The sequence below is a fragment of the Ictidomys tridecemlineatus genome, chromosome 8 (genome assembly GCF_052094955.1).
Source record: "Ictidomys tridecemlineatus isolate mIctTri1 chromosome 8, mIctTri1.hap1, whole genome shotgun sequence".
Taxonomy (NCBI): domain Eukaryota; kingdom Metazoa; phylum Chordata; class Mammalia; order Rodentia; family Sciuridae; genus Ictidomys; species Ictidomys tridecemlineatus.
In genome coordinates, this window is record NC_135484.1 from 12,690,308 (window position 1) to 12,700,907 (window position 10,600).

Here is a 10,600-nt window from a genome sequence, read left to right on the forward strand (position 1 = left end):
ACATTTGAACATGTCTAAGATTAATTGAGGAGTACTCAAGTGACAAAGGGCACTTCATCCCAGCACCACTGCCAGAACACTATTTGAAATCTTCCAGCAGAATTTCAGAGCAGCCTATATGCAGATGCAAAGAAACTAGTTTTGTGTGTGACTCCCCCAAAATAAATTGGGTAGACAATTAAATATGGCCTACCACAAGAACTGCCACTAAACCCAGGTCCAAGCTGTAGGGGTGAAAAGTCCCTGTGGGCCATGCTACAGGGTCATCCAATTTCCCCAAATTCCATTTCCATCTTCTTTCTCTGATCTGTGATCAGCCAGAAAGCCATATGCTTGAATTTTCTTTTAGCTTCCAATTTTATTTTACCTCATGTCATCTCCATTACAGTTTAATGTTAATCTAGACCCCACTGAAGCGTCCATTCTTAGTACTCAGAAAAAAAAAAATATCCAGAGAGCAAAGGCACCCACAGGCAACCACCAAATGTTCTAATGAAACTAGAGTCTGAAGCGTCACTACCAAAAGCTTCCTGTACTTATGGACAAAAAACTCAGCCATCTACATACACCTACTGTTTGAGATTTTCCCACAATGCTTTGTTGTGAGGTCAGAGCTAGAAATGGCTCAGTCATGCCTGGACATAGCCCCAGTGGTCCGCTCTCCCTGGGGCCCCAGAACATTTTCCATTTTCAGAATAAGAATAGAAAAGGACTCAAGAAGTTATTTGCTTCAGTGGAGTATAGAGACTGATATTCACTTGTTTAGAAATTACCATTTCTAAGTGGTAGCCCACTTGCCTAGCATGCATGAGGCACTGGGTTTGATTCTCAGCACCATGTAAAAATAAAGGTATTGGGTCCCCTAAAACTAAAAATAAATATTAAAAAAAGAAATTGTTATTTGTGTACTAGTTCAAAGGACTTGTCATTTCAAGTCTCAAAATTTCTACTTATTTTGGGCTTTGGAAGACCCTACCTACCTGCACTCAAGGAATTCAATTCCTTTTTTTCAAAGAATTATCAAAAGTATGGTAACACCTCACCAAACTTATGATGGTACAATGGAATGCTCTTCACTGAGAAAATGTACAGCACAGTTTTCAAAACTATGGGTTGAGAGTAAAGAGACATCATCATTTCCACTAGGGTCCTCATAGATTTCTCCTTAGAAGCTCTGGAATGCAAAAAACAGTGGGTTGGTAGATTCAAAGTGATAAAGGAAAAAACATGGAACCCCAGGCAAAAGTGTCCTTCCCAAAGGGGGAGTCATTCCAAATAAATGGGAGCCTTCATGCTGCTATAGCAAAATACTTCACTCTGGGTAATTTATTAGCAGTACTTAACTTCTCCAGGCCTGTAGACTGAATGCAACACCCACCATAAAACCAGGGGAGCTCAGCATTTACTCACATTTTGGGGGGCCAGATTCTGTCGGCCTGTGTGGTGAGGGTGGGTGGCCACTGAAGCCTCTGAGCTTGCAGATGGACTCCCTGCATGATCCTCCTACTGGTAGTTCTGGGAGTCTGACCAGATTCCTCTGCCAGACAAAAGACATGGCTCACATCTGATTATTAAGTTCAGTGAGGCATCTGAATGGCCCTAAATAATCCCTGAGCAGACCCGGTCTCTCCAGATGGGCACACATTGAGCTCCTGGTTAGGACTTCAAAACAAGGACTGTGAGGGACTAGGAGTTGGCCCATCACACAGATGGGGCGGATTCCTCCCCAAACATCAGGCCACTGTGAGAAGATATGGGATCCCAGCCCTTATCTTCCAGAGGCCCTCGAGTCACTAAGGAAGTGACCAGGCATGCCATGGACCACTGGAGTCACCAAGAACGCGTCCCAATGGGGCAGTGACAGAGGACCCTGCCATGCCAGGTGGGCACACGCGTGCCTGGGTGCACCATCGCTTGCGTCTCTCCTTCCCGGCACTGGCAATGCTTTCCATGGTTCTCTTCACACCGTCCTCCTTTGTCCCTGCCCAGGACCCCTCAGGCAGGCCCACCCTGCCCGCTGTCCCATCTCCCTTCCCTGCACACAGTATCATGAAGACGATGCCATCGAACACTGGGGTCGCCCAGGCCTTCGCAGAGGTGATTTCTCCAACAGTTGCCACCCACCCTGTGGAGAATGCTCAGGTAGGGACTCCTCCTGGCCAAGGTCACCAAGGAAAAGTCATGTCTACACTGGCTCCAAGGGAGAGCCAGTGTAGAACAAATCTGTCTGAACCAGCTCACAGCAACCGAATGCTCCTTGATGGCTCAAGGCCAGTGAGTGGCCTGGGAGACGATGGCCGGTTGGACCCTGTGGGCCCTGCCCTCAGCCCGAGGACTCACCTTTCTTTTCATCAGCTACAATTTAATCTTTGGAACAAAATGTTAGGATCCAATTTGAAACCAATTTTATTAAGAAACAGCTGAAAAGAATGGGGGAGAGGAGAGAGGGGCAGGGTGGAGTGTCCCAGCAGGGCGAAGTGTCCCAGGCAGAACAGTCTCTGAGGTCTTCTGCAGGTGGGGGCAGAGGAGAGATGGCCGTCCGCTGGCGCTGTCTGTCTGTCTGGCTCTCCACTTCCTTGGAGGCAGGCCGTCTATGGGTGTGGCACGTCTCTTCTCTATGACATTGGAGCCACTTTATCGCTGACACGTGGCACACAGCAGCAGCACAGGGCTCGCACACACGCAGCGATCCTGCTCCTCACCCGTTTCCAGCCATTGGTGTGGCCAGGGCCTTGCCTCGGGGCTGTGTCCTGGGAGGAGGAGCTGCTGTGTGCCCTGGGCCACCAGACCAGGACCCTGGAGGGCTTGGGCCTGGGGAAGCCAGAGTCAGACTGGGAGCAGCTGCGGAGAGTGGGGGCCCCTGCAGGTGGGCAGCGCAGAGGAATGGCAGGCAGGCTGCCAGCCCTGATGCCCCTGTGCCCTGGCTGTTGGGCGTCCTCGGGCAGCGGGTTCTCAGAGCGCAAGGGGGAGGTGCGCAGGGCAGGCTGGCTGGCGCTCCTCTGTGGGAGGACAGGGACATGGGAGAGATTCTCGGGGCGCTGGCGAGGCCTAAGCCACTGAGGCACAGGCTGCCCCTGGAAGGCGCTCCCTACCCCCTGGCCTTGCTGGTGCTTCAGGATGAGGTACGTCGCCATCACCGCATCAAACTTCCTCTTGGCCAGAGACACCCAGGTTTGGTAGGGATCAAAACCCATGTCGAACAGCATGGTCAGGATGGCGGGGTCTGGGCGTGTGGGGAGGGCCTGGCTAGAAGGATGGGGTGCACACGGCTCACCCTGCCGCAGCCATGGGTGCTGCAGGATCTGCTTCACTGTGGGTCGCTTCTTGGGTTTCAAGACCAGGATCTGGCGGATGAGCCTTCCTGCTTTGACGGGAACAGAGCTGGGCACCTGGAACCTTGCCAGAAGGATCCTCATCAGCATCTCCTGAGGGCTGTCCCCCCTGAACGGGAGGCTCCCCGTCAACATAAAATAGAGAGTGACGCCCAGGCTCCAGATGTCCGCTGAGGGGCCCTCATACTCTTGCTCCAGGACAATTTCTGGGGCGATGTAAGCCAGAGTACCCCATAAGTCATTCAGCTTCTGGCCGGCCGTGAACCTGGTGCTGAGGCCGAAGTCAATGAGTTTCACGTGTCCTCTGGCATCCAGCATGATGTTCGCTGGCTTCAGGTCTCTGTGCATGATGCCCTTGTCATGGCAGTGGCCCAGGGCACACACGATCTGCCTGAAGAGTCTGCGGGCCTCCTCCTGCGGCATGCCACCACGTGGGATGCGCTCAAGTAGCTGTCCCCCACCTGCATGCTCCATCACCATGTACAGGTTTTCCCTGGTCCTGATCACCTGGAAGAGCTGGATCACGTTGGGGTGCTCCAGGCTCTCCAACATTAGAGGTTCGGAGAGGTCCGACATGTCCTCTGTCTCCGTCTTCAGGACTTTCACTGCCACCTCTGCCCCCGTGAGGCGATGGCGGGCCAGGTGGACCTGGCCAAACTCGCCATGCCCAATGGCCCTCAGGACCTCATACTGGTCCAGGAAGCCTGGCTCCTGGCAGGAGCCCGGCCCCAGCAACGCTACTCTAGACTGACTACTCTTGCTAACCATGGACATCCTGAGCAGGAACACCCACCCACTAAGGATGCTAGCTGAAAAAAAAAATAACAAACCAAAACAACAAATCCAAATCAAAAACCAAAACCAGACAAAACAAAAAACCCAAATCAAAAAACCAATATCCACAGACCACAACCACCAACCGCCAACCACCAAACGCACTAACTACCTGGGAGTCCGACAGGTCACCACCAAGAGCTTCCTGTACTAGTGGACAAAGCCCAGCCTCAGCCGCCCCCTTATATACCGGCTGCTTGAGATTCCTCACAATGGCCCCTTGTGAGGTCAGAGGTAGAAATGGCCCCGTCATGGCTGGACACAGCCCCAGTGGTCCTCTCCCTCTGGGGCCTCCAGAACTTTTTCCATTTTCAGAATAAGAACAGAAATGGACTCCAGATGTTTTTCCCTTCAGTAGGGTGTGGAGACTGATGTTTGCTTGTTTAGAAGTCAACATTTGTACACTAGCGCAATAGACTTGTCACTTCAAGTCTCCACATTTCTACTGACTTTGGGCTTTGGAAGACCTTGTCCTATCTGCACTCAGGGCATTCAATTCCTCTCTTTTCGTAGAATTACCATCAAAAGTGTGGTAGCCCCTCATCCACCTTGTGATACCACCACAGAGTGCTCTGTCCCCCGAGACGCTGGAGCGCTGGGTCTTCACACCTATGGGGTTGGGAGGGGGGAAGGCGTCCTCATCCTTTCCCCAGATGGTCCTCATAAGACCTCCTCTTAGAAGCCCTGGAATGCAAGAGACTTGATAGATTCAAAGTAAGAAAGGACAAAACGTGGAAGCCAAAAGTCCTAAAACAGGCTAAAGTGTCCTTCCCAAATAGGGAAGAAATGGAGGCGTTCCTGAGGCCTGGGATCCCTCATGCTGCTGGAGCAAAATACCTTAGACTGGGCAATTTATGAACAGGACTTACTTCTGCTGGTTCTGTAGACTGGCAAGTTCAAGAACAAAGCACTTTGTTGATGACTCCACACATGATGGGAGGGGCAGAGGATTTCACTGGATCCCTCAATCACCTTTCTTTATAAATTCTGGGCAATAATCTGGAGAAAAAATCCTGACGGATATAAATAAATGATAAAGTGTCAAAACAAGGTGCCAAGCTAGGCACCGACTGTGTGCTACTTGTCCTCAGGTAGGAGTGTGTCAGGATTTATGTCTCTATGTGCAGTGGACAACCTGGAGAGAGAAGCAGATTGTGAAGCTGAGGGACAGTGCTGGGGGCACCTGCACAACATTTGCATCTTTAACCATGACTATGGCTACCAAAAAAAAAAAAACTGCTTTTAAAAATAATTGCTTCTGCTCTGGGAGCATGACGTGGACTCCCACTTGCCAGGCCTCAGGAGCCAGAGAGTCCTTCCCTCCCTACCACCCTCCTTGCCCATCTGCCTGTGCCCCAGCTCTGCTCTAGGTAGGACCCAAGCTGCGCAGGTGCTTTCTCTCCACAGAGTCCCTTTCTCTCTCAGCTGATTCTCTGCTTTCTGGTAACAGAGATGGCCCTGGTGTGGGTGGCACAGGCTGGATGGAAGGAGTGTGGCTCTTTCCTTTCCTCCTGGCACTGCTGGCCCTGGGAACGCTTTTCAAGGCCTCCTTCCCAGTGCGAGTACCTCAGGCCTGCCCTCCTTGAATGAATGATTCCATCTCTGTCTCACTGTCCTCGCCTGATCTATCTTCCCTCTCACAGAGCCACAGCCTCCTCTGTGGCACCTTCCTGGCAGGTACATTGTGTCCCTGGGCCATAGCTGCTCAGTGTAACTGCAGCTGTGATGTTTTTGAGGCAGCTGAAGTCCAGATTGCTCGTGGAAGTCATAAGTCCTGTGTTAGCTTCTCAAAACACTCCCTCCTCCTGCCTTTACACCCAGGGACGTGCTGCGTGACCTCCAGGAGGCATGTCCCCCATCAGGCCACCCCGACCATACACAGATTGACATGACTGTGAAGCCCAGAGGACTCACTTGGCCATGTTCACTTTGGCAAAGTTTGAGCACTGAAGATTTTCTAATAGACAAACCAGGAGTCATAGTGAACAATGTGAGACCTCCAGGTTTGTTTTCTCCAGAGTGCAAAACCTTTGCTCTTCTGGGGAGCTAGGCATGTACCTCAGTGGTACAGTTTCCTGACATGTGTGAGGTCCTGGGTGAAATCAGCAGGATGCCTCTCATAAAAAAAGTAAAAGAAAGGTGATTGAGGGATCCAGTGAAATCCTCTGCCCCTCCCATCATGTGTGGAGTCATCAACAAAGTGCTTTGTTCTTGAACTTGCCAGTCTACAGAACCAGCAGAAGTAAGTCCTGTTCATGAATTGCCCAGTCTAAGGTATTTTGCTCCAGCAGCATGAGGGATCCCAGGCCTCAGGAACGCCTCCATTTCTTCCCTCTTTGGGAAGGACACTTTAGCCTGTTTTAGGACTTTTGGCTTCCACATTTTGTCCTTTCTTACTTTGAATCTATCAAGTCTCTTGCATTCCAGGGCTTCTAAGAGGAGGTCTTATGAGGACCATCTGGGGAAAGGATGAGGACGCCTTCCTCCCTCCCAACCCCATAGGTGTGAAGACTGAGCGCTCCAGCATCTCGGGGGACAGAGCACTCTGTGGTGGTATCACAAGGTGGATGAGGGGCTACCACACTTTTGATGGTAATTCTACGAAGAGAGAGGAATTGAATGCCCTGAGTGCAGATAGGACAAGGTCTTCCAAAGCCCAAAGATAGTAGAAATGTGGAGACTTGAAGTGACAAGTCCATTGCGCTAGTGTACAAATGTTGACTTCTAAACAAGCAAACGTCAGTCTCCACACCCCACTGAAGCAAAACACATCTAGAGTCCTTTTCTATTCTTATTCTGAAAATGGAAAAAGTTCTGAAGGCCCCAGAGGGAGAGGACCACTGGGGCTGTGTCCAGCCATGACGGGGCCATTTCTACCTCTGACCTCACAAGGGGCCATTGTGAGGAATCTCAAGCAGCCAGTATATAAGGGGGTGGCTGAGGCTGGGCTTTGTCCACAAGTACAGGAAGCTCTTGGTGGTGACCTGTCGGACTCCCAGGTAGTTAGTGCGTTTGGTGGTTGGCGGTTGGTGGTTGTGGTCTGTGGATATTGGTTTTTTGATTTGGGTTTTTTGTTTTGTCTGGTTTTGTTTTTTGATTTGGGTTTTTTTGTTTTGTCTGGTTTTGGTTTTTGATTTGGATTTGTTGTTTTGGTTTGTTATTTTTTTTTCAGCTAGCATCCTTAGTGGGTGGGTGTTCCTGTTCAGGATGTCCATGGTTAGCAAGAGTAGTCAGTCTAGAGTAGCGTTGCTGGGGCCGGGCTCCTGCCAGGAGCCAGGCTTCCTGGACCAGTATGAGGTCCTGAGGGCCATTGGGCATGGCGAGTTTGGCCAGGTCCACCTGGCCCGCCATCGCCTCACGGGGGCAGAGGTGGCAGTGAAAGTCCTGAAGACGGAGACAGAGGACATGTCGGACCTCTCCGAACCTCTAATGTTGGAGAGCCTGGAGCACCCCAACGTGATCCAGCTCTTCCAGGTGATCAGGACCAGGGAAAACCTGTACATGGTGATGGAGCATGCAGGTGGGGGACAGCTACTTGAGCGCATCCCACGTGGTGGCATGCCGCAGGAGGAGGCCCGCAGACTCTTCAGGCAGATCGTGTGTGCCCTGGGCCACTGCCATGACAAGGGCATCATGCACAGAGACCTGAAGCCAGCGAACATCATGCTGGATGCCAGAGGACACGTGAAACTCATTGACTTCGGCCTCAGCACCAGGTTCACGGCCGGCCAGAAGCTGAATGACTTATGGGGTACTCTGGCTTACATCGCCCCAGAAATTGTCCTGGAGCAAGAGTATGAGGGCCCCTCAGCGGACATCTGGAGCCTGGGCGTCACTCTCTATTTTATGTTGACGGGGAGCCTCCCGTTCAGGGGGGACAGCCCTCAGGAGATGCTGATGAGGATCCTTCTGGCAAGGTTCCAGGTGCCCAGCTCTGTTCCCGTCAAAGCAGGAAGGCTCATCCGCCAGATCCTGGTCTTGAAACCCAAGAAGCGACCCACAGTGAAGCAGATCCTGCAGCACCCATGGCTGCGGCAGGGTGAGCCGTGTGCACCCCATCCTTCTAGCCAGGCCCTCCCCACACGCCCAGACCCCGCCATCCTGACCATGCTGTTCGACATGGGTTTTGATCCCTACCAAACCTGGGTGTCTCTGGCCAAGAGGAAGTTTGATGCGGTGATGGCGACGTACCTCATCCTGAAGCACCAGCAAGGCCAGGGGGTAGGGAGCGCCTTCCAGGGGCAGCCTGTGCCTCAGTGGCTTAGGCCTCGCCAGCGCCCCGAGAATCTCTCCCATGTCCCTGTCCTCCCACAGAGGAGCGCCAGCCAGCCTGCCCTGCGCACCTCCCCCTTGCGCTCTGAGAACCCGCTGCCCGAGGACGCCCAACAGCCAGGGCACAGGGGCATCAGGGCTGGCAGCCTGCCTGCCATTCCTCTGCGCTGCCCACCTGCAGGGGCCCCCACTCTCCGCAGCTGCTCCCAGTCTGACTCTGGCTTCCCCAGGCCCAAGCCCTCCAGGGTCCTGGTCTGGTGGCCCAGGGCACACAGCAGCTCCTCCTCCCAGGACACAGCCCCGAGGCAAGGCCCTGGCCACACCAATGGCTGGAAACGGGTGAGGAGCAGGATCGCTGCGTGTGTGCGAGCCCTGTGCTGCTGCTGTGTGCCACGTGTCAGCGATAAAGTGGCTCCAATGTCATAGAGAAGAGACGTGCCACACCCATAGACGGCCTGCCTCCAAGGAAGTGGAGAGCCAGACAGACAGACAGCGCCAGCGGACGGCCATCTCTCCTCTGCCCCCACCTGCAGAAGACCTCAGAGACTGTTCTGCCTGGGACACTTCGCCCTGCTGGGACACTCCACCCTGCCCCTCTCTCCTCTCCCCCATTCTTTTCAGCTGTTTCTTAATAAAATTGGTTTCAAATTGGATCCTAACATTTTGTTCCAAAGATTAAATTGTAGCTGATGAAAAGAAAGGTGAGTCCTCGGGCTGAGGGCAGGGCCCACAGGGTCCAACCGGCCATCGTCTCCCAGGCCACTCACTGGCCTTGAGCCATCAAGGAGCATTCGGTTGCTGTGAGCTGGTTCAGACAGATTTGTTCTACACTGGCTCTCCCTTGGAGCCAGTGTAGACATGACTTTTCCTTGGTGACCTTGGCCAGGAGGAGTCCCTACCTGAGCATTCTCCACAGGGTGGGTGGCAACTGTTGGAGAAATCACCTCTGCGAAGGCCTGGGCGACCCCAGTGTTCGATGGCATCGTCTTCATGATACTGTGTGCAGGGAAGGGAGATGGGACAGCGGGCAGGGTGGGCCTGCCTGAGGGGTCCTGGGCAGGGACAAAGGAGGACGGTGTGAAGAGAACCATGGAAAGCATTGCCAGTGCCGGGAAGGAGAGACGCAAGCGATGGTGCACCCAGGCACGCGTGTGCCCACCTGGCATGGCAGGGTCCTCTGTCACTGCCCCATTGGGACGCGTTCTTGGTGACTCCAGTGGTCCATGGCATGCCTGGTCACTTCCTTAGTGACTCGAGGGCCTCTGGAAGATAAGGGCTGGGATCCCATATCTTCTCACAGTGGCCTGATGTTTGGGGAGGAATCCGCCCCATCTGTGTGATGGGCCAACTCCTAGTCCCTCACAGTCCTTGTTTTGAAGTCCTAACCAGGAGCTCAATGTGTGCCCATCTGGAGAGACTGGGTCTGCTCAGGGATTATTTAGGGCCATTCAGATGCCTCACTGAACTTAATAATCAGATGTGAGCCATGTCTTTTGTCTGGCAGAGGAATCTGGTCAGACTCCCAGAACTACCAGTAGGAGGATCATGCAGGGAGTCCATCTGCAAGCTCAGAGGCTTCAGTGGCCACCCACCCTCACCACACAGGCCGACAGAATCTGGCCCCCCAAAATGTGAGTAAATGCTGAGCTCCCCTGGTTTTATGGTGGGTGTTGCATTCAGTCTACAGGCCTGGAGAAGTTAAGTACTGCTAATAAATTACCCAGAGTGAAGTATTTTGCTATAGCAGCATGAAGGCTCCCATTTATTTGGAATGACTCCCCCTTTGGGAAGGACACTTTTGCCTGGGGTTCCATGTTTTTTCCTTTATCACTTTGAATCTACCAACCCACTGTTTTTTGCATTCCAGAGCTTCTAAGGAGAAATCTATGAGGACCCTAGTGGAAATGATGATGTCTCTTTACTCTCAACCCATAGTTTTGAAAACTGTGCTGTACATTTTCTCAGTGAAGAGCATTCCATTGTACCATCATAAGTTTGGTGAGGTGTTACCATACTTTTGATAATTCTTTGAAAAAAAGGAATTGAATTCCTTGAGTGCAGGTAGGTAGGGTCTTCCAAAGCCCAAAATAAGTAGAAATTTTGAGACTTGAAATGACAAGTCCTTTGAACTAGTACACAAATAACAATTTCTTTTTTTAATA

General features: G+C 52.3%; 2 protein-coding genes across 2 annotated transcripts; one reads left to right on the top strand and one right to left on the bottom strand.

The window, feature by feature from the left end:
• Positions 1–2,615: 2,615 nt before the first annotated feature.
• On the bottom strand, positions 2,616–4,419 carry LOC144366016 (sperm motility kinase 2B-like). Its single transcript, XM_078019028.1, has 2 exons — positions 4,260–4,419; positions 2,616–4,141 (listed from the first exon to the last, which is right to left on the bottom strand). The coding sequence occupies exons 1-2, from the start codon at positions 4,417–4,419 to the stop codon at positions 2,616–2,618; spliced, it is 1,686 nt and encodes a 561-aa protein (XP_077875154.1).
• Positions 4,420–7,024: 2,605 nt separating this feature from the next.
• LOC144366017 (sperm motility kinase 2B-like) lies at positions 7,025–8,864 on the top strand. Its single transcript, XM_078019029.1, has 2 exons — positions 7,025–7,232; positions 7,339–8,864. Exons 1-2 carry the CDS (start codon positions 7,025–7,027, stop codon positions 8,862–8,864), a joined length of 1,734 nt encoding a protein of 577 aa, XP_077875155.1.
• The last annotated feature ends 1,736 nt before the right edge of the window (positions 8,865–10,600 follow it).

Excerpts from the sequence above, each read along its gene's own strand:
- LOC144366016 (XM_078019028.1), bottom strand. The coding sequence starts at position 4,419 with ATGACGGGGCCATTTCTACCTCTGACCTCACAAGGGGCCATTGTGAGG. Across the intron at positions 4,142-4,259 it reads GGTAGTTAGTGCGTTTGGTG|CTAGCATCCTTAGTGGGTGG; the intron begins GTTGGCGGTTGG and ends TTTTTTTTTCAG.
- LOC144366017 (XM_078019029.1), top strand. The coding sequence starts at position 7,025 with ATGACGGGGCCATTTCTACCTCTGACCTCACAAGGGGCCATTGTGAGG. Across the intron at positions 7,233-7,338 it reads ATATTGGTTTTTTGATTTGG|CTAGCATCCTTAGTGGGTGG; the intron begins GTTTTTTGTTTT and ends TTTTTTTTTCAG.